This window comes from Berghia stephanieae, chromosome 4, assembly GCF_034508935.2.
Source record: "Berghia stephanieae isolate SIO BIC M18660-M18661 chromosome 4, UCSD_Bste_1.3, whole genome shotgun sequence".
NCBI lineage: Eukaryota > Metazoa > Mollusca > Gastropoda > Nudibranchia > Aeolidiidae > Berghia > Berghia stephanieae.
In genome coordinates this window covers 56,188,832-56,213,677 of record NC_088363.1, presented here as the reverse complement: position 1 = coordinate 56,213,677, position 24,846 = coordinate 56,188,832, and the positions used below count along the sequence as shown (strand labels likewise).

The 24,846-nt window shown below is 33.8% G+C and overlaps 1 protein-coding gene across 10 annotated transcripts in view; it reads right to left on the bottom strand.

The window, feature by feature from the left end:
* Positions 1–11,721: 11,721 nt before the first annotated feature.
* The window catches only part of LOC144970869 (polyamine-transporting ATPase 13A3-like), an 80,608-nt gene continuing 67,483 nt past the window's right edge, over positions 11,722–24,846 (bottom strand). For 9 of the 10 annotated variants that reach the window (XM_078910982.1, XM_078910976.1, XM_078910979.1 and 6 more), the window contains 6 exons: positions 23,623–23,768; positions 22,586–22,674; positions 16,196–16,279; positions 15,256–15,399; positions 14,445–14,666; positions 11,722–11,855 (listed from right to left, as the gene is read on the bottom strand). In XM_078910982.1, coding sequence (XP_078767108.1) covers positions 11,760–11,855; positions 14,445–14,666; positions 15,256–15,399; positions 16,196–16,279; positions 22,586–22,674; positions 23,623–23,768 — 781 coding nt within the window. In that variant the 3' untranslated portion in view covers positions 11,722–11,759. Of the gene's footprint in view, positions 11,856–12,411; positions 12,488–14,444; positions 14,667–15,255; positions 15,400–16,195; positions 16,280–22,585; positions 22,675–23,622; positions 23,769–24,846 lie in introns of all 10 variants that reach the window. The other variant, XM_078910986.1, reaches the window with a different exon arrangement.

The following is a 24,846-nucleotide window of genomic DNA, read 5'->3' as shown; positions in this document are numbered from 1 at the left end:
AGTGTATGTTGTTACTTTCTTTGCTAAACGGACTTTATAAAACCGACACTTTACAGCCTTATCATTCAATCTGCCTGTCGCTATTCTGAAGCTGGGATTGAACAGATCTAATAATTTATAATCAAATTTATACATTGATACACATGATTGATAATATTGATTCATCAAAATTAATTACATTCTCAACTGTGACGTTTACAAATTTAAACTTAACTTATCCAAATGTAATACTAATGTTAACCAAAAATCTTTAACGTTTCATACCATTCACTTGTGGAATATTAGATTCGAAACAAAGAATGCATGATAGTTTTAAAACTTTGATCAACCGAAAGTTGTAGTATCTAAGATTTCAAAATGACCAGTCATAATTTTTTACACAATTGTTCCATTGATGATATTATTGATAGATCGTATTGCATTTTGGATATAATCCTAAATAAAGCCTTCAACCCTGTTATGTTGTGTTATGTAATAGTGTAATCCAGTAATCTTTGTCACATTTGTGAATACATGTAACCCACTGCCTCACAATGGTGTTACATCAGAATAATTAAGGAGCTGAGAATTGAATGGATTCTAAAAAAAGATATCAGTTTTGTGTTGAATTTATATGGCTTACATAAATATATTAATCTGAACCACAAAGAAACAAAACCCCATAAAACTGAGTTAGATCTTGGACTGTTACAACAGAGAAGAACGCGCAATAAACTGACAATATTATGTAAAGGGTTAAACAACAAAGTGAAATTACCATTCAGATCCAAAAAAAATAAATTAGGAAGATATTGGAGGAACCCCATGCAAGAGTGGAAGGTAACTTGTACCCTCTCACCCTGTAAAAAACAATGCATACGTCTGTGAAATTCTTCAAAATTTTGAAGTTACGGACCACAGAGGAAGATGTTTAGTGAATAAAATATTAAAAAAACAGATATGACAAGGACAATTATTATGATGATCAGGAGACAAGTAGTGTTCAAAAAACTGTTTCTGACGATGCATTTCTCTTGGACGATTTCGAAGAACCCGATTGGACTCACGAAGATTTGGACGAAAATGAAGATTGGAGTAATCAACATTTGGATATTTATATTTTTTGAGCTGACATGGTTTGACCGTGCCAAGTCTGTTTAAATGGTTTGAATAAACCAGGAAGTGTCCTTAACCATTTCTTTCTTTATTTTGGAGTCATTAACTCGTGTAATTTCAATGGTAGTACATACCGACAGCACATGGTTCATTATGACAGTCTCCTCCACCATTTCCAACTTGGCTGACCCAAAGCAGCTGTTTGCACAAATTTAAGAATTTTTTAATGTCTATTTACCACATCATGCACAGACAGTCGTACTTCCCCGGGACTATTCGCACATGGAACAGCATCCCTGAAGAGGTCAGAGCAACCAATAACCCGACAATATTCCATAGTTATTTAAAATGCGACTGGTTTAAAACAAATAACTATATAGTACATGAATGCCACCCCATCACACCAAGTTGCGTCAATCTTCATATATGAAGTTGGAACTATTTTGGATTGGATTGGAAAGTGGAGAAGAAGGCAGACAAAAAGTTGAAATGGACGCTGAGGTAAAAATGAGCCCAAACTCATGTTTAAAGGGATGGAAGTTGACCATAACACAAACAGTTAAATGAAGATTGAGAATGTGTTGGAACACAACAGATATAACAGCGACTCTGATTATTATTATGATGTTAAGGAGACAAGTAGTGTTCAAGAAACTGTTTATAATGATGAATTTCTCTCGGACGATTTCGAAGAACTCGATTGGACCGATGAACATAGAAAATGAAGATTGGAGTGATCAACTTTGGATTTGGATATTTACATTTTTTGAGCTGACATTTTTGGACCGTTTATTTTGGAGGAGTCATTAACTCGGGTAATTTCAGTGGCTGTAGATACTGATAGCATTATGACATAGTTTCTGCCACCATTTCCCAACATGGTCTAGATAATGGAAAATAAATATATTTATTAATTAATTAACTAATTGAATAAACAAAACCAGCACAGAATTAGGCTTTTAATGCACTTTTGGACTGGAAGCCAATGGAAAACTTCACAAGAGATAGTAGTGTATGTTGTTGCTCTCTTTGTTAAACCCACTTTAATATTTTGACACTTTTACAGTCTTATCATTCACTCCACTTGTTGCTATTCCAAGGCTGAGATTGAACAGATCTAATAACGTATAATCAAATTTATAGATTGATACACAGGATTGATAAAATTGATTTATCACAATTCGTTACTTTCTCTACTGTAACGTTTACAAGAGGTTATACATTCAAATTTTACTTTTCCAGATGTAATACTAATGTTAGACAAAAATCTCTAATGTATGGTACCATTCATTTGTGGAATAATATTAGATTGGAAACAAAGAATGCACGTTCTCTGGATAGTTTTAAAACTTTGATCGACCAATAGTTGTATTATATAAGATTTCAATATGATCAGTAATGTTTTCTTATTCATTTGTTTAAGGATTCATTGATATTTTTGATAGACTATATTGTATTTTTCATATCAAAGGCATTTAAAGGATATAATCCTAAATCAAGCCTTTAACCATGTTGTGTTATGTAATAATGTAATCCAGTAATCTGTCACATTTGTGAATATATGTAACCCACTGCCTCACAACAGTGTTATATCCGAATGATTAAGGAGATGAGAATTGAATAGATTCTTTAAAAAAAAGATATCTTCATATGGCTTACATAAATTTATCAATCTAAACCACAAAGAAAGAAAACCCCACAAAACTGATTTAAATCTTGGACTGATACAACAGAGAAGAAAGCGCGATAAACTGACAATATTTTGTAAAGGGTTAAATGACAAAGTAAAATGACCATTCTGTGATATTCAACAAAACATGAGGAAACCATTGAAGTTTATGGTTCCCCACACAAGAGTGGACACTCACTTGTACTCTTTCATCCTGTTAACTTAAGAGGTCGTGAAAGAACAATGCATACGTCTGTGGAATTCTTCAAAGTGTTGAAGTTACAGACTGAAGACGAAGAAGATGTTTATTGAGGAGGATAAAGATATTATTTCACATAGAGGAAGCCAAGGCTTGGAAGCAACGGCAAAATGGAGATCATGAAAAACCATCTGATTTTGGAAGTATCGATGAATTAAAAAGAAAATGGACTTGTTTAAAATTAAATCATGACAAACTGTTCAACTTTCGCGAGATTGATAAAAATGTTAACTATTCAGACACTGCAAATTGGCTTTGTAGCACCTGGTTCACCCAAACACAATACCAGGTTGATATGATAGGTCACACATCTCTCATTCAAATATTATACAAATGATTCTGTGGTGATCAAGGAAACAAAATTTATTTTGAAGACACCAAAATTTGGTACTTTTATACCAAAGAACTATTTGTCATGAACCCTTTTCAAACAGTGACTGTTTTATTCAAAAATATTTTTATAAGAAGTTGCGAGGTGGAAGACGAAAACAAGAGACCAATTATCGTGAGAACTGCCCCCTGTCACCACCCACCAAGATCCCCACCAACACTGACACTTATACTACTAGACAATTCATTGACTAAAAATGCACCTTACGACAACTCACCAACATCAAATTCCAATTATTTCCAGAATGACCACAGAAAAAGTAAACAACAGCAAGATACACAACACACAACAACTGTAATCGGTGAACGGATATCTCGAAACCATCCCTTTCTTTGACCTCCTCACCCATTAACTTCCCCCAAACCAATCAGAAACAACAAATGCCACACCTAACAACAAAAACAATCAACGTGTTGCTAATCTCAACACTCAATTATGCCAAAATTAGACTAAGGAGAAAGATGATCTTGGAAAAAAGCAATACACATTGCATAGCTAAAGAATTAAGAAAAGAAAGAAAATCTCATCCTCACGATATGCCATCTGAATATAAATAGTCTATAAAACAAATTTGACGAAATTCAACCATTACCTTTGGACAATCTGGTGGACATGCTTATCATTTCTGAAACTTAAATTGATTCAACTTTTCTAGACTCATTGTTTGCAGTTGGGGGCTTCAGATTTGAACGTCATGACAGAAACAGAATGGGTGGAGGAATAGCAACATGGATAAGATCTGACATTGCAACCAGAAGAAGACCAGACATAGAATCACACAACATAGAGGGCATCGTCCATGAAATAAATCTAGGCGACGCTAACCGGATTATATATTCCATCTACAGACCACCATCAACAAAGGACGAATTATTCTACAAACAAGTCAGTCCCATGATAGACAAAGGCGTCAAACATAGTGACAATCTGTTGATAGTTGGTGACCTAAATTACGATATAAACTGTGAAAACAAATGTGATATATGTGATGTTTTTAACTTAGAAAATATTGTATGTAAACCAACATATTTTAAAAAGAACTGCAAACCGTCTTTAATTGAAGTTACGCTCACCAACAAACCCCATTTATTTTCTAAACCTCTAAATTCTTCAACAGGCGTCAGTGACTGTCACAATATGGATTTCAGCTTATACTAAACATAATGTTCCACAAATTAAGAAAAACAAAATATGTTATAGCAGTTTAGGACCTTTTGCGAGAAAAATTTTCAGGAAGAGTTGTACTGTTTTAGCCAAAACCAGTAGTTCTGAAAACGATGTAAATACTGAATATGGAGAATTTCTCGATAAAATAATTTTAATCTCAAATAAACATGCCCCTTTCAAAACTAGATACCCATTAAGGAAACCAGTGCCATACATGAACAGTGAATTAAGAAAAGCCATATATAGAAAAAGAATGCTTCATAACAAATACTTGAAATTGAAAGAAAAAAAAAACAAAAATATCATGGGAAAACAAATTATAAAGAACAACGAAATTATGTGGTAAAATTAAAAAGAAGTTCAATTAAACGTTTTTTCTTAGAAATGTGCACCGGAGGACAGAAGTCAAAAGATTTCTGGCCAATGGTCAAACCATTCTTATCAAAGAAGCACAACAAAGATCAACAAAAGATTGTACATCAAGATGGTGATAAGATATTGAATAATGTTGGTGATATTTGTAAAATTTTAAACTCTTTCTTTGTAAATGTTGCAAATAACATTGGTAAAGACGTTGTTTTTGATCAGGAAACTCACCCAAGCATCAAATCCATCAAAGAAAACTTACCTGACCTTCCGAAATTTGAATTCAAAGAAACTGATTCACACACTGTCCAGAAAGTTATCAACAGTATCAATGTTAAGAAAGCAACTGGATTTGACAATTTTCCGGCCAGACTTCTTACAGCTGGCTCCCCTTTGCTAGCTGAACCAATAACGAATCTAATTAACAAATCAATTTCTTTTGGTGTTTTTCCTGATCAACTGAAATTAGCACAAGTCATGCCTTTATATAAAAAACAAGATCCTCTAAATGTGAAAAACTATCGTCCTGTTAGCATTCTACCTGTTGTTTCCAAAGTATTGGAAAAAATTATATTTCAGCAATTGTTAATATATTTTGATGACATTTTTAATGACTACTACTTGTGTGCTTTTCGTAAAGGTCAAGGTTGCCAAACAACACTTTTGCGTTTAATTGAAGATTGGAAAGAGGCATTAGAGAATAACAAATATGTTGCTGCAATCCTCATGGACCTTTTGAAGGCTTTGGACTGCTTGCCTCACAACATTCTTATTGCCAAACTAGCTGCCTATGGGCTAAATGTTGACAAACCATATATAATATGTATACAAAACATAATACAGTGCATAACAGAGAGATGATTAACAAGGAAAAAATATCATCTCCCAAAACTATCTATGCATTTGACTGTTTCCCTCTCAGCCAGGGTATCCGGCCAGGACCAGGACAAAACCAAGAAATCTCATTCCAAGACGATGACAGAAAGCATGTTGGAAAACAGATACAGGGGGGTAGAGGACACAGTATGTACCTCCCTGCCCACTATGTATTACATGTGAAGAAGTTGTAAAATTACTAGGGATCGACATAGACTACCAACTAAAATTTGATTTACACATTGAAACCATCTGCCGTAAAGTTTCTCAGCAACTAAATGTCTTAAAACGGCTTGGAAAATACCTTTCAAAATTGAACAAGTTAACAATATTTCACTCTTTTGTATTGTCAAATTTCAATTTCTGTCCACTAGCTTGGCATTTCGGTTCTAAAACTAATTGTGATAAACTTGAAAAGATACAAGAAAGAGCACTGCGTTTTATTTATGAACATGACAAAAAATCCTACGACCAATTACTTTCAATGGCCAAAGTCCCCTCCCTACAAATAAGACGAATGAGAACAATTGCTTTGGAAACGTTTAAAATTTTATACAAAATTGCTCCTCCTTGTCTATCTGATATGGTCATTTTGAAAAAAAACAGATACAATTTTAGATATTCAAACCTTCTTGCTATTCCAAGAGTCAGAACAACGTCTTATGCCAAAAGATCTTTCAGATATTCTGCTGCTGTGCTTTGGAATGAACTTCCTGAGCACATCAGGAAAATTTAAAATTTTAATGTTTTCAAAAATCATATCCTTTCATGGAATGGCCAGCCATGCAAATGTAATATTTGTAATTAATCTAATCGTACAGATATATATATATATATATATATATATATATATATATATATATAATACATATATATATATATATATATACATATACATATATATATACATAACATATATATACATAAATACATATATATATATATTATATATATATATATATATATATATATATATATATATATATATATACATACATCCATATATATATATCTATATATATATATACTATGTTACTTTTCTTTGTGTGCCATGATTAGAATATTGATTAGGAAATGTTTTTAAGCGACAACGTATTACTATGTATTTTTATGCACTATGTGTTAAAACCTATGTCGGTCAAAGGCTTCTATTAGCCTGACTAAATTATTTATGAAACATTTTTTAATGCCGACAATAAATAAATATTTGAAATTGAAAAGCAATTCATCAAAGTGCCTATTTTGAAAGGCATAAGCAAAGAATCCTCCATGAAGGATACACTCAAATCCTTACAAAGTACAATAGGGAATGAGATTAGCGGAAGAGTAGCGTCCCTTGATTGGACGTTACAGACTATGGTTGACGTCCAATCAAGGGACGCTACTCTTCCACTAATCTCATTCCCTATATATTCAAATCTAAAAAAAATAAATTCTGACAGTACATAAAACAGAGATGATTTACAAAGGAAAAAAATATCATCTCCCAAAAGAAAAGGGGATTGGTGATTGTATTCATGGGGCAGCGTGTCCCAGCAGTACGGTCTCCATGCTTCATACCCGAAAGGCACTGACTTCATAAACCCGCTGCGTGGTGTAAACTTGAGGAAGTCACCTCGCCCTAGTTAAATTTACGGCGCTGCACTGTGGCTGATGCCTGAGCTATTCTAGTCTTCTCTTGAAATAGACCCTAGAGATAAATTTCCCCTTTAAAATTCATTCAACCTCAATCAGGAAACAGACCTTCAGCAAGGTATGTAAGTAAAGAAAAAAATGGCACTATGGTAATTGCATGTAATAAATAATAGATACACAAGTTGCTTGATTTTCACTGACGGAAAGAGTTGTCAGATAGTTTTATTAATGCTTTTTATATTACAAAAACCCTACCATTTGGTGAGATTTATGCCAGAATAAAGACAATGCGGTATTACTTTTTATACTGACTGTACGGCAATGTAAAGCACATCGTTTCATTGTTTCGTAGTTTCAAATGTAAGAATGGATCATAAAATCTGGCACATTGAAATGAGCAAGTCACTTCCCATAAATATTAGGCCTGGCACCAAAACCATGGCATGAGCAATTTTCAGAAATATTTCAAGATACAGAGGACAAAGTCGCTTTGGATAAAGCACAAGAACAAAGACACAATCTATTTTTTTAGATTGTTTTTGTTTTTTTGCTGTTTTTTTTTGTTTTTGTTTTTGTTTTTGAGGGTTTTACAGCGCTTGCAACACATTAAGGTCATATCAGCGCCAGTCAAAAGGAAGAAAATGGGATAGTAAAAAGTTCAAGAATAACAATTAAAGCACCCAAGAAAAAGTAAGACAAAGGGGAATTGATTCAAATAGGGCACATATGTAGATTCCAAGAGCACACAAATATATATATATATATATATATATATATATATATATATATATATATATATATATATATATATATATATATATATATTATTCAGAGACAAGAGTCCTGTCCAAGTAAAGATAGAGGATAAAGTCGTCCACAGAAATGAGATACTCTATGATTCACTTATATTCTTTTAAAAAAATCTATTTATCAAGGGCATTTCACAAAAACCAAAAGTTAGGTAACTCTGACAAATTTCCTCTCTAAACTTTTGAATATAATAATCAAATTATTGACAGTAAAAAAAAAAAACAAGAAGGGAAGCGGAAAAAATACCCTAAGATGTTCACAGTGCAAAAAAATGCAACACAATTTTATGTCGCTTTCAACTGTTTTTTTTTTTTTTCACTTTGGTTCCAGTAGATAGATGAATAGTAGCTAGACACGAGAGGTTGCAAACTAAATAATTATATTCATTAACTATATATAACAGATACATGCAAATAATAGAAATTTCCCTGAGTTTCAAATATTATATTATATATATATATATATATATATATATATTATATATATATATATATATATATATATATATATATATATATATATATATAGACATATATATATATATATAGACTTATTATTCTTAGCAGAAAAAAGACAGTAAGAATCGCTAAAAATTAATAATGTTAAACAATTACAGTGACAGGCACTTGTTATATAATAATACCACAGTTTAAAATAGATATATTGCTGCTGATGGTTTAAATTAAAACAGCAAATATTATTGCATCATTATTTGGGTTAAAATAGTTTTTAAATAATTTTTATTGTGACCAATCATCTCTAAACGGCATTATGTCAGGATGAACCTCAATTGTATAATTGAATTTTGAGCTTCGCATACAACATTAAAATTTTTTCAAATGTCTTCATTGAGGAGAATGAGCTTTGTTTCTTACAATTCAAAGCATTAAAGAAAAGATTACTAATTCTTATTATTCTGACATTAAACTCGATTTCATCAACTCTGCCCATTATTGATTTGAGACAACAGGTCACAAATGTAAAATAATGCAAATAATGCCACAAATTAGGACTGAAATTATGGATCCTGCAAACGAGGCAAAACCTTGTATATTATTGATAATTAGGTAAAAATATTGTTTATTGAACGTTAAATATTTGCTGCATCCTATGTGGTTTATAACTCTCAATTTGAGACTTTTAGCGATCCAATTTAATTTAATAGCACGTCTTTAAAAAATAAGGCAATGTGGTGAAAATCTGATAAAAATAAAATCACAAGTATCAGGCATATCTGATCTTATCTCTCTATCTTATGTGGTTTTGTTGATAAAGATAAACTAAAGATGTGTCTACAAAAAATTTTTAAAAGGGGGGAGGGCGAGGAGAGAGAGGAGAGAGAGAGAGAGAGAGAGAGAGAGAGAGAGAGAGAGAGAGAGAGAGAGAGAGAGAGAGAGAGAGAGAGAGAGAGAAAGAGAGAGAGAGAGAGAGAGAGAGAGAGAGAGAGAGAGAGAGAGAGAGAGAGAGAGAGAGAGAGAGAGAGAGAGAGGTTTTGTTTTTAAGGGTTTTACGGCGCTTGCAACACATTTAGGTTATATCAGCGCCAGTAAAAAAGAAGAAAATGGGATAGTCAAAAGTTCTAGAATTACAAATAAAGCACCCAAGAAAAAGTAAGACATAGGGGAACAGGGAACAAATAGGGATCAGATGTAGATTCCAAGAGCACACTATCAAAGTACTTAGTTTGAGACCACCTATAAGTCTCACCCGGACACAAGCACAAAATCCAACAAAGAGGAATACACTCAAATGCTTACATTATAAATCCAAAATAACAAATATAATAATACATAACAGAGAGATGATTTACAAGGAAAAAAATATCACATCCCAAAACAATAACTATGAATTTGACTGTTTCCCTCCCAGCTAGGATTCCGGCCAGGGCCAGGACAAAACCAAGTAATCTCATTACAAGACAAAGACAGAAAGCATGTTGGAAAACAGATATAAGGGGATAGAAGACACAGTATGTACCCCCCTGCCCACTATGGGAGGTCAGGAACCCCACCCAGAGAGAGAGAGAGAGAGATAGAGAGAGAAATGGGGGGGGGAGGTTAAAGAGAGAGAGAAGGAAAGAAATTAATCTTTCAAGATCACAGTAAATTTTCAAAAGGCTATGCTTTTCAAGTTTCAAACCAATATCCCCATTAGAGCTACGCAAAGGATTTCTTTAAAAATTACAATTTTTTAAAAATACATTATCACCAAGACCCAAACTGAATAACAAGATTCAAAGTAGAAAAATAAACTTGGAAGCACATGGGGTAACTCAGTGACAAATGTCACAAGTGTTTAAAAACCGAGCACTCCACACTTTTTCTAATCATGCACAAGCTCCTGCTCTGATATCAAAATAATAGGTGCACGAATAATATAAAGATATAAGCCCAACAAGACCCTGATTAAGAAGATAGTAAAGATATATGGCTGCACTTGAAGATGACATAAACATAGGTACTAATAATTCAATGAATAAATATTGTGCAATTTTTTATAATTATTACATAATTGCCCATTAAAAATCAGATTTACAACCAGTAAAAAACATATATTTGTGATTTAATCATAATCACATAAAATTATGACAATATTTCATCGATAAAAAAATATTCATAGGGTGTTTTTAAAATAAAGGCAAAGAGGTGAGAAAGGAAATCAATTTCCGCGATAATAACTTATTTGTCCAAATTTAACTTTTTAACTCTCTAAAGTTCAACAAGAATTAAGAGTGAACAAATTCATAGGATTGTCCATTCATGTCACTCAAGAGAGTTAATAAGGAATGCAGACCTACCAACCTTTTCAAATTGAAATTTCATGGACATTGGAACCTCCATTCCAAAACTTGGCTCGATGATGATGGAATAATTCTAGTTAACGATTAATATCCTGTAGGAAAGCTTTAAGCAGGTCAATTATAGAAATACACATTTTAATTTTATTTCAATAAATATAAGTAAATGGAGGAGGTGAAGACGAATGAGTAAGATTAGCCATATGAAAACCTTTGTCAGAAATCATAGCTCCAGGACAATCCTGGAGAAACAGAGACAGTTGGCAGGTCTGGAATGTATAACACCCAATATCTCAAGAAATCTTTTGGTGCTTTCTCAAATGAAAAATAAAACTGAAATAGCCACACCTTCATACCAAATACGCTATGCTGTTGACAAAAACTTGAATACCTCCCCTGTTGACATCACTTATGTGGTGTTCATAGAATCTACTCCCTGTGGACCACTGCTTATAAAATTATGTTATCGTTTTTAACATCGAATATTACCCATACTTTTTTTTAAGCACTATGTGTTGTGAACGAGACAGCAAGTTGATAAAGACTATTTGGTAAATCTGCAATGACTTAATTTTATATATATATATATATATATATATATATATATATATATATATATATATATATATATATATATATATATATATATATAAACTGTGAAAATGGTATTCCCTCACTTCCCAAGTATTATTTGTTACACTCTTGAATAGATGCCTTTGTTGGTCATGAATGTTGGATGATCATTGGATGGCATAGAAGACATGGGTGGTGATGTACTATCGTCTTTTTCCTGAGGATGAAATTTTTAACTGTCTAAAAACATATCTATAAAATCCCTATCCCTGGATTCAAACTTTTTAAATGTAAAAAAAAAAAAAAACAAACAAAAAAAAAAACCCTCTATACCCTGTTAGCAGAATTGGGGGTGAGTATAGTTGGTTAATTAAAAAAATGACAACCTCTATGCTCCCGCAACAAGCCACCAGTAATACATAGTAAATCGCACCTGATAACAGTTTCTTTCTTTTGACTATAAAAGACTAGAATGAGCCTATATAACTGTAGAGAGTAAATATTCGAGTTGTTGGCAACACATAATATGTATGATGATTGCATTGCACATAATATATCAAATATTAAAAGTAGAGTATTATTTTAGAAAAAAGAAAGAAATGTGAAAAAAAGAAAGAAATATGGTGAAAGAATGTGAGTAAAGAGCCTTTTCCAAGGACTCAACTATGCGCAGAGCAAGGCTCGAACCCAGGACCTTCCGGTCCGCAAGCGAGTGTCATACTACTAGACCACATCGCCGCATAGAATACCATTATATATTATACAATTCTCACCCCATTTGGATTTTTCCTCCTACAATTCTGTTTTCTCCATCTTCTGGTTTATAGATGGATTCTTCAGGGAGGTATGCTGTTAAGTTGTGTCAGGGAGGAATGCAGTGACAGTGGTGTAGGAGAAAAAAGCAAATGAGGTGAGAATAATAAATAATTCGTGCTCCAAAGAAACTGTCGATGAATCTACATGATTCACGCCAATTCCCCTCATCCATATATAATATTATTATATACTTTTTGTAACTCACAACCCCCATCATGGTCCATAAGAAGGTGGGTGATTCCAATTGCTATACAGACATTCTTGGCTGAATATTATCTTACAGTGAATTTCAGTTAAAGTGCAAACTGATTTTGCTTAATTAAGGTACCTGTATTAATGTTTTGATATTTCATTTCTGAAGGTCATGGTGAAAGTCTATAAATAAACTGGAACTTGAACTGGCTCTTAGTAAACACAAACAGACATTCTAAAAAGTGAGTGAAATTTCTAATCTGATATGATAAAATACAATTCTTACACTTTTGTTTTATGGGAATCTGGACGTGTGTCCCAATCGCTGCACGAGCTTGCGAGTGTGCATTGGATACAAATTTTGAATTCCAAAATTTCATTCTACCCGTAAATTAATTCCAATATTGTTTGTTTGTTTGTTTATAAGGGTTTTATGGCGCTTACAACACATTTAGGTCATATCGGCGCCAGTAAAAAGGAAGAAAATTTGATAGTAAAAACATTCTAGATGTACAATTAAAAGGGCTTGAGGAAAAGTAAGACATAGAAGAAATGGTTCAAATAGGGAACAGATGTAGATTCCAAGAACACACTATCAATGTACTTAGTTTGAGATCACCTAAAAGTCTCACCCAGACGCAAGCACAGGTCCCCACTCAAATGTTTACACATCATAAATAAAATGCAAACAAAACATAATACAGTGCATAACAGAGAGATGACTTACAAGTAAAAATATATCATCTCCAAAAACTAAAGTTTTTTATGTTTTTAAGGGTTTTACGGCGCTTGCAACACATTAAGGCCATATCAGCGCCAGTAAAAAGGAAGAAAATGGGATAGTAAAAAGTTCTAGATTACAATTAAAGCACAAAAGAAAAGGTGAGACAAAGGGGAATTGGTTCAAATAGGGAACAGATGTAGATTCCGAGAGCACACCGTTAAAGTACTTAGTTTGAGATCACCTTAAAGTCTCATCCAGACACAAGCACAGGTCCCAACTAAGAGGAATACACTCAAATGTATACAAATCATATAATATAATATGTAAACTAAACATAATACAATGCAGAACAGAGAGATGATTTACAAGGAAAAAAATATCATCTCCCAAAACTATAACTATACAGTCGACTGTTTCCCTCCCAACCAAGGGACTCCGACCAGGGTCAGGACAAAACTAAGTAATCTCATTCCAAGACAATGACAAGAAACAATTGGAAAACGGTATGGGGGGATAGAAGACACAGCATGTACCTCCCTGCCCACTATGGGAGGTCAGGATCCTCACCCAGTCCAAAAACTAACTATACATTTGACTGCTTCCCTCCCAGCCAAGGACTCCGGCCAGGGTCAGGATAAAACCAAGTAATCTCATTCCAAGACAAAGACAGCAAGACAAAGACAGAAGCAATTGGAAAACACATACAGGGGATAGAAGACATAGCAAGTATCTCCCTGCCCACTATGGGAGGTCGGGAACCCCACCCAGAATTCCGATTTTGTAATCTTTGAATAAAAGACGTGTTCTAAAACCGTAAATGATACTTCTTTTTCAAGAATCTAATTTTTAGTAAAACTTAAAGCTTGATAATCTGACACACAAATCATTATTGTAAACTTGATACCATTATAGAAAAATAGGTTTCTTTTATTGGTCTTTTTTATTCATGATTATTTTTTAAAAATAGTAACTAGAGAAGAAAATAAGAAATTAGGTAAATGTTGATTTTTTTTTCTATAAATCGTGGTCAATTAAAAATGTCTTTCACTAAGTCAAACAAGAGCATCCAGTTACCTCAAATATGGCATTGGTATGCAAAGAACTGGAGCCATTATAGCATGGTGGTGATTGATCTTGTGATGTACCATTGCCATCATGAGGCGTCATTTCATTGTCCCCAGCATCATAATCCAAAAGTTTCTCTAAAGGATCTGCACTTGGTGATTTTGGAGCATACAAGTCAGAGGGTTGATGTGGAACATTATCTAAACGCTGGAATATTTCAGCTAAGTCAACCTGTGAGAATTTGAAAAAAAAGAATATACAGTCAGGTTTCCATAATCAGAACAACTCTATGCAATTGTCCATTTCACACTATCGAGATCAGGATAAACTCCAGGTCTAATGGCTCTGAAGGACTACTTATCAACAACAGGAAAATTGTTACGATTCATTTTTCTTTTTCAGATTTATTTTGTACATTATATAATATGAAGAAAAATATTTGTCATAGCCATAAGAACTTAATGCTGTTTTGCAAGCTTGTTTTGCTGGACAAATTATGTATAGTATGTACTTATTGCTTATGAGTTTGAGTGTATAGAAATCACTTTTTGTGTTGGGTAGGTATGATATTTCTGGAAAAATCCAGAAAATAGTTGGTAAGTAGAGAGTTATTAACAAGGAAACGGATAAATTGATCCAGGTGCATCGCTGACTCATTTGAATGCCAATGACCTTATAGCTGTGTATCATCACCTCTGTGTGTGATCAAAACAGACATTGACATGGAATTTGATCATCATTTGTGCTATGCAGAAGTTGATGAGAAACAAATTAAATGAATAAAATGATTTTTAAAAAGATGCAAACGGCAAATACCCACCTTATCATCTAAGACTGGAGGCCAATTGGGATCCTTGTCCATCTCATTCTCTATAGTCTCATACTTGGCACCCGACACTGGGACACATTTACACAGAACATTTCGAACCTTCCCGCGAATGAACTCATTATCTATAACAAATTTCTGTCCAAATATATTGTTTTTAGATAAAGTTAAATATGTCATGAAAGAAACTAAGTTATTAACTCACTCAACCCTAACACAGGCTACATCTGTAGTTTACCTGGGTTACTTTCACCCCATGCCTATTTATTACAAATTTCTGAAACAAATTATAGACGTAGTATCAAAGCTAATGTTTTTGGTTTTTACATGAATAAAACTATCGATGTACATGCTGATTTTAATTACATTTTTTCCCATTTTGAAAAGTAGCAAAAATCTCTAGGATTGAGTGAGTTAATACATGTTTCTGTTTTTAAGGTTTCTACTGTACTTCGAGTCAAATTAAGATTAGCAATTTTGCAAGGATTAAAAGAAGTGATGACAGCAATATTTTTAGATTTTTATCAAAGGGCATAATTCAAACATAGAATGGAAGTAGATTCCAAAGAATTATACAACTGTGTAATTAGTTCAAGATTCACTTCAAAGTCTCACTACGATAAAGGCACATGGTCCCTTAAAGAAGGGAAAAGATAAAGATCTTTACAGCTACACAAAATTGTTGTGCATTCTGGATAATTTTACTCTCATTAATTGATAAAATTAATTAACTGATTAATAAATCAATAAATAATCAAAACATAAAAGATCAATCTAAGTGACACTCAGTCAATAACAACATATAAAATACATTTCTTTTTTTTTTCTTTGTACATGCAGTTCAACAAATGAAGCTCTTTGCAGTTTACAAATTTTCCAAAACTATTTCTCATGAGCTAAAAAAAAAACTGCACTGAGTTGTAAGTATTCCTACCTCCAGTAAGACAGAAACCAAAAAGAAGGCCAAACCATATCCCACATAAACAGCTCTGTATGTCATGGATGGGAACAACGCAAACTGAAGAAAATATAAATTAAAAATACTTAACAAAATATGAAATTTCATTTGATTTAAATCTTATCTTAAATTATTAATTAAATTAGATTTTTTTTTAATAATAAAAAAAAATGAAGTCTGCTTTGGTACATTTGAGTCTTCGGTCCCCCTCTACATTCAAAACTTACTCCAACTGTTTATGTATCTCTGAGAAATATTAGATTCCATGCCTTAAAATTGTACGTATCTCCTTAAAAAATACTTTGGCAGAGACGCCAACTTTAAATTTGGCTCACAGGAGTTTCAGACACCACTCGTAGGAATTTCAATGCCGAAAGAGGAGTTTCCGCACACACGAAAAAGGAATTGGGATGGTATTTGGCATTGTGTTTACATATTGTATAGTTCTAAATAGATAACTGATTAGAATTATAATATGATACATAAACACATTGCCAAATGCAATCCCAAAGTTTCCTTATTTTAAATGAAGTAAAGCGCCTAAACCTAATGGTAGAGATTGTAGTACTGATGGTAGTGAGGATGATGTGGTGTTAGTGGTTGTAGTAATAGTGGTAGTGATGATGAAGATGTGATAGTGGTTGTTGTAGTAGTAGTAGTGGTAGTGATGATGATGTGGTGGTGCTTGTAGTAGTGGTAGTAGTGATGATGATGTGCTGGTGATGGTGGTGTAGTATAAATGGTAGTGATGATGATGTGGTAGTGGTGGTTGTAGTAGTAGTGGTAATGATGATGTGGTGGTGGTGGTGGTTGTAGTAGTGGTAGTGGTGGTTGTAGTAATTGTGGTAGTGATGATGATGTGGGAGTGGTGGTTGCAGTAGAAGTGGTAGTTGTAGTGATGATGATGTGGTGGTGGTGGTTGCAGTAGTAGTGGTAGTGATGATGTGGTGGTGGTGGTGGTGGTTGTAATAGTAGTGGTAATGATGTGGTGGTGGTGGTGGTTGTAGTAGTAGTGGTAGTGATGATGTGGTGGTGGTGGTTGCAGTAGTGATGATGTGGTGGTGGTGGTTGTAGTAGTAATGGTAATGATGATGTGGTGGAGGTGATTGTAGTAGTAGTGGTAGTGATGATGTGATGGTGGTGGTGGTTGTAGTAGTAGTGGTAATGATCATGCGGTGGTGGTGGTCGTAGTAGTAGTGGTAATGACGATGTAGTGGTGGTGGTGATGGTTGTGATAGTAATGGTAGTGATGATGGTTGTAATACTAGTGGCAATAATGATGATGTGGTGGTTGGAAAGGGGTATCCTTGGAGCAGATTGACCTCACCAGAATTTGACGGAAGTTGCCCGGAGCCCGGAATTTTTTGCTCCAGACCGGAGTTTTTTCCGGTGAAACCGGAGTTTTGGCATCACTGCTTTGGTGATAGGTCTCTTATGAAATTTGGACCCACAATATGGAATAATCCTCAATCTCTGAGATTTTTTAACTCTATAGATATTTTCAAAAAAAAAGCTAAAAAACCTATCTTTTCAGTAAATATAGGGTGCGAGAAAATAAAAGGCCCCACTTTGGAGATGTCATTTTAAAAGTAATAATAGTAGACACTTGTCCTTTTGACACAAAAATTATTTATTATTTAATAATAGCCATGTGAATATTCTAAAACATTGAACATGTATTTATTTTTTTACAAGACTTTATAAAAACGTACCCAAAAAACATAACATCAAAGTTGCGTCAGGATTTCAAAAAGCTCATACGTGATCGGTCGAACCGCTGTTTTGTGACACTATAGTACGTGGCGTTTTTTCCACGAGGCAATTGAACGACGAATATCAATAGTTATTCTGTCCCAAGAATCCTGGATTGCTGCTTTCAATTGCTCTTCATCGAATACTTTTTGTCTGCCCTTGTACACAATGTTTGACATTATGTCCCAAATGCTGTAATCCATAGGATTTAAATCATGGCTCATGGGAGGCCATTCATCATTTGATATGAATTTAATGTTTTCCACTACGAATGTTTGTGTCGATCTACTTGTGTGGGATGTAGCCCTGTCTTGTTGGAAAATAAACGAATTATCAGGATACAGTGTTAAGCAATCTGGTAACAGTTTTTCCTCAAGCAGTACTGTATAATTTTGTGCATTCACTTTTGTTGTTTTGGTATCGATGAAATGGAGACGGCTTTTGTCGTTCCAACTAACCCCTCCCGAAACCATAATTTTTTTGAGAACCAATAACCCTCGTGGTAAAGTCTATCCAGTGAAATGTCAGTTTTTCTACTACTCACGGCACCGAAAATCGTGCTGAAACTGAACATTTAGCAAAAAGCCCCGGTTTCTGTGATCTAGCCTGACCGACAGTACCACTTGCTGATTACAAGAGATAAAGCTGTCACTGAGTAATTAATTACCGCTGCAGGCGATTGAGTAAGGGGAGATCACTGAGTAGAAAATTATGCATAAAACATGCATTTTAAAATTATTCTGTGACTAAATGTTCAAATTATGAGTCAGTTTTTCTTCTGTTTACTTAAAGATCCATCTTTCTTCTTTTAAACTGCTTTTAAATGAAAATATTTAATCCAGAAATAAATTATTACGGTATGAAATAAAAAGGCACCTAAAATTTAGATTTTTACCAAAAGTACATTGGATAAAATATTAATTGTATTAAAATGTCACCGTACAGATTTGATTTTTTTTACGTTATGTGATAGTTAACATGTTCTATGTTATCATAGTAAAAACAGAATTGCCATTTAAGCGACGATTATTGAGTTATGGTCATATGAAGTGAAATCAGCTAAAATCCTTGAAAGTGAAAGAATGTTATGTTACTGTTACTGACAAAGTTAATAATTTGAATTATGTCTTTATATTGTTATGTGTAATCCGTAGCAGTCTATTAAAACCATAAATATCATAAAGCCAATATTTATCACTGGTTCTCTATCACCTAAAGGACACCAACAATTGCTTTTTAATTTTTATTTATGACTGTGGTATATGTCCCAAGTAATATCTGATCAAACAATACCAGCTATCATATCCTGCTCTTTGAACAAAATAATTTTTTAAAAACCATCTTTACTGCATCCGCGATAAATATTGGTACTTATAATTGTAATCTGTCTTTTTCCAAGTTAATAATAGTCGAATTCCACAGTGATATTTCCACTCGTTGTCCTGTTGACATTATTCTATACTATATGCATTACCGGTGATGTGGAGATTATTTCTGGCCCAAACCCTCAAACCCCGCACCACCGATAGACTAGTGTCTATCCAGAGGGTAACTACTGATTTCTATCGTAATACTACAGAAACAAGGATAAACTCCCACTCATGGACTTAGTGGTTCTAAGTGACTACTATTTGCCTATGTATATCGAAAAGAAACTCGAATCTTTCGGGTGGAAAGAATGTCAAATGTAAAACGCCTTCAAAGACAAGCATTGCATCATAATGACCGACACTAACACGGGGGATGATTTTAAAAAGGAAACAAAATATTATATTTAACAGTAATCTTCATTATACTCGGTGGATTATGCGATAGACTATAGAATCCATTCATCAATAACATTGTTTATTTATAATCAAATAAACATTGAATTTTCAATACAGCCGAGACTGCAATATCGGACGACATTGCTGGTAGAAAGCATTATTAAGTCAGCCATGCCACTATACTTTGCACTGTGTTAAGAAAGAGTATTAAAAAACAATTCTCTTAACAAATTATTTTGGATTCAATGATCATTTACTATTGATATGAGATAACACTACACTCCACTATTCTAGCCTACTTGCATTGGTAGGTTCGTGAAAAATGGATATTATTCAACTTTACAAGCATGTAACTTGGCTTTGGTGACTTAAATGAGCAAGAAATTTATAGCACTATAATTTGCATTCTCTTGTCTTTCTTTTAAGCCAAAAACATTTTTGGTCTACGGTGACATTATTTAAATACTTCACTTAACAAAATCTAACTTTTTATGGCCTTCTTACAATTTTATGTCAAAATTTATCTACAGTTTAACGATCAACAGCGCAAAAGATTGTTATGAGTTTGATGTCATAATAAAATTTGATTTTTTCTCGTTTTGTTCCAACCTAAAACAATTCATTAACATAACATAATCTTAAAGTGTGCTTGATTAAAGACACCAATAAAATTGGCATATCGTTGAAAAAAATGGTCAGTGAGAAGTGCTTGCACAGGTAGCACAATGAGGTCAGTCAGGGGTCAGATAGTCGTCGAGGATGGAGATTTAATGACTTTTGGATTTTCAGCTAAATGTTCGTTTATTCGGTGCCGTGTACTGTACACAACGTCATTATGACTGTTTCTTGCAAGTTCAATAGTGAAGTCTTTTTCGTCAGTAAACATGATATGCTTAACGTTGTTGTGGGTGAATTTGTCTAGTAAAGCTCTTGCTTGTATTTTGCGTTTTCTCTTGACGTTTTCAGACTTTCTGCTGGTTTTGATTTGCTTGAAAGGGCGGAGATTAAGATCTTTTTTTATAATCTGCTGTACGGAAAAGTCACTTATGCCTAGGACACCAGCAACTTCACGAGTAGAGAGATGGGATCCAGGATTGTCTTCTTGAGACAGAATAGCATCTTCCACAAAGTCGATATTTTCCTCTACCCTCGCTGAATGGGGGTGGCCACCACCTTTTTTTTCGTACTTTTGTAATGATTTTGTTCCTCAGATTAAACCACGGCTGTTAGTTTTTCTTGTTTTGATTGTGTGTTCAACACAGTGCAAATGCGTCCAATGAAACAGGAAGTAAACGGAGTGAGCTGTACCCTAATTTTTTAATTGAGCTTTTATATAGCGCAATATCCACTAAACAGCTCAAAGCGCTTTACAAGGGGTCCCTGGCCAACAGCAACACTTAACATGTAGGACGGGACATGATGCCTGTTAGGCAATATAATTTTTTCGGACAGAGACAACGCTGTTAACGGCCAGGTACTCATTTTACACCTGAGTACAGTGAGAGAATGTGAGTAAAGAGCCATTAACAAGGACTCAACTATGCGCAGAGCGAGGCTCAAACCCATGACCTTCCAATCCGAAAGCGAGTGTCAAACCACATGACCACATAGCCGTACCCCACCCTTGCGGCAAGATCTTGCCCAGTGAATCGACAGGACGTTCAAAGTAATTCATGACGCGAATTTCTCGAACACTTGATATGACAATTTTTTAGTGATATTCTTTAAACAGCTATAACTCTTGAACCTTTCATTCATTTTTCTTGAAATTTGAGATTCGTAAAAACAAGTTGTTAGATTCACAGTGTGCAAAATTTTGTGATGATGGTATAAATATTATCATAGTTTTAAAGAGTTTTAAATTATTTTTATTATTATTATTAAAAAAGGAGCGGTTACTAGTCACAAGATATGCTAAATAATGATTTGAATTCATGTTTGCTTTTTTTACAGGTCTGATAGCCCAACTTGCTATAGGCTCATTGTTGTAATGGAAATACTCTCAAACAAATGCAAAAATATACTCGATTACCAAACTGTTAAAACAAGCCCATAATTGTGTTCGGTTATCAGACCTGCAAATATGTGCAGGTAGATTTGAACTTAATGTGGCTTTATTGTAAATATGGAGACGTATATCTAAGAAGCAAATTTGATTCTTATGGTAACCATTGATAGACAATTCAATATAAAATTATTTTGCTCTGTAGTGCTCTCAGTGAAATAGTGGGATATTAGACAAAGGGGCTGGATAGTAGTTGAAGTTGTATTTTAGATAATTAAGATTCTGTTATACACAATTAATTGGCTATTATAAAATTTGGATTATTACAAGGAGGAGACAAACGTAGCACAATTCCAGTTTTATCAACAAAAAAACCAACAGAAAGGCATTTTTTGTTGAAAACTATTTTTAAATGCCGAGTAACTCTTTCAGCGCCATTGATCATACTGTGTGGCCAGAGCAGAATCTGTTCTACTGACCAATGGCCACAAAGTGCAGCCGGTCTTGAAAGGCAAAATAATAATGTAATCCAATCCTACTTTCTACAACAGTATTATAAATTGAACCAATTGTATCATTTATTTCATCAGACATTCAATTGGCCCTAGGGGGTATTTTAATTTAGATTTTGTGTGGAATTCGAATGTCGCTTTGTCTTAGCTTGTCATTCTCATGCTGCCTCAATCAGGTGTCAGCCATTTTGTGATGGAAATGCGAATATAGCCTCAGTGCTGAAAAAGTTAAGCTAAAAGGAGACGATTTTAGTCAAACTGATCAAGTATTTTGTAGATCTTTGTTTGATCTTTGATTACCCGTGGATATATGTGAAATATAAAAACCCACCTCCATAAGTTCAGCCAATCCGTTTGTTGGATAAAGAGTGATCCAGATATGACCACCAAAAGCAAGAATAAAGTTAGCCAGCATCCACCCTGGAAAAGAACACAATGATTTTAACAGGGGGTCCTGAAAACCCAGTTGTGTAGAGAAATGCAATTAATATTGAACCGGAGTCCAGCCAAGATTTTATACCATTCCCCATGCTCGATGATAGACAGATCTGTAGATCTGGCAAAAAGTACCCTATGAGTCTAGCATATTATCCAGAGGATTGCGGGCAATTGTTACTGTCAGCTTAAAGTTACAGAAACTAAGATAAACTCCAGCTCTGTAATTTTCAAAACATAATATAGTATGGAGGAATATTGCGAGAGAAAAAAATCTATATACTCTCAAAAACTACAAGTTGATATTTAATCTGTGGCATGAAATTTGTGATTTATTTTTCCAGTCTTGCTTTATTTTTTTATCATTTTCCTCGCTCTGCCTCTCCCAACTAACCCAATTTTTCCCTTCTTGTCAACATAAGTATGGAATGATCACTGTAAATCTGATTCCATATCCTTTCATTTTCACAGTTACACTTCCAAGATCATACAATTACAAAATTGAATAAAGTTAACGAGCTAAATCATTTGTGTTGGCATTAATTATCTACTTATATCATTCAAAATCAAATTTAAAACAAAAATAACAAAGGTTCAAAAGAAAAGAAAATAGCAAAACAAATAAACCTTTGTTTCATGAAATGAGCGATACAATGACTCATTTGTGTAAGCACTTAGTCACATGTCTCCAATTTGAACACCCCCATTCCCAGCATTAAGTTCTCATGACAGAGACATCTGGATAGTGGAACCAGTCCCTAAAGTGTACAAATAAAGAAGAAGAAGAAAAAAACTGTCCCCAAGAAACCTGTCTGGATAATAGCGACATCCATATTGTGTGGAGTTCCAGATAACAGAAATGCGACAGTAAATACGAAAAAAAAAAAAAAACAACTTATATTCAAATAGTGCTTATATTTTACCAATACTCACAGTTCGATGCAAAGGTTTTGCGGAAAGGAGCCCCTTTTGAAAATGTGATGGCGTATGTGATAAGAATATAAGATGACATGAGGAATATGGCCATGTTCTCATGACACATCTTGTCTTCATCCTCATTCGGAACAAATGGAAGAAACCTGTAAAAAAAAAAAACCCAGATAAAGGCAGTTTGTTACAAATGGATAAAAATCAAAAAAGAAAAATCTTATCAATGTAAACAGAAAACTTCCTACTATTTCGCGTTTTGCAGAATCATTCCGCAAACCTACTGCTCATTCCACATTTACAACTAAAAATTCTGCATTCCAGTCACAGGGGATTTTTAAAAAGTTCTAGGAGTTTTGTGTGTCACTAACACAAATTTAGTAAAGCTCTTGTGGCAAAAGCTAAATGTACCTACAATGTGAACGTGAAGCAAAAACAATATAATAAATATACACACAAACAAAAATACAATTAAAATCATTTCTCTGAAAGATTTATATATATTCAAAAATACTTTTTTTTTTCAGAAATCAAGATACAAATCCTCACCAAAAGGGTGCTTCAAAAATCATCATCATCATCATCATATATATATGTGTATATATATATATAGAGTAATTGTACAATGTTTGCACAACTCGCGACATATTGGGCCAAATCCCGATCTGCAGACATGACTGAATTAGAATGACAGTAGGCGGGAGTTCCATAGGGAAGGGACAAATCTGCACAAACTGTTTTGAAGCCCATTAATTAGTCTTTATTCTGAATGTGAATACTTTCTACTAGAGTTATTTATAACTAGTCATATTACAGTTTTTTCTTCCCCCAAAATACCCTTGTGTTCATCATATATATATATATATATATATATATATATATATATGTGTGTGTGTGTATATACATATATATGTGTGTGTGTGTGTGTGTGTATATACATATATATGTGTGTGTGTGTGTGTGTGTATATATATATATGTATATAATATTCTTCTAATATTCCTATGTGCGGCTATGTGGTTTTGTGGTATGACACTCGCTTTCGGATCGGAAGGTCCTGTGTTCGAGCCTCGCTCGGCGCATAGTTGAGTCCTTGGAAAAGGCTCTTTCCTCACATTCTCTCACTGTAATCAGGTGTATAATGAGTACCTGGCCATTGACAGTGTTGTCTCTGTCCGAAAAAATTATAATATCACCTTACAGGCGTCATGCCTTGTCCTAAATGTTAAC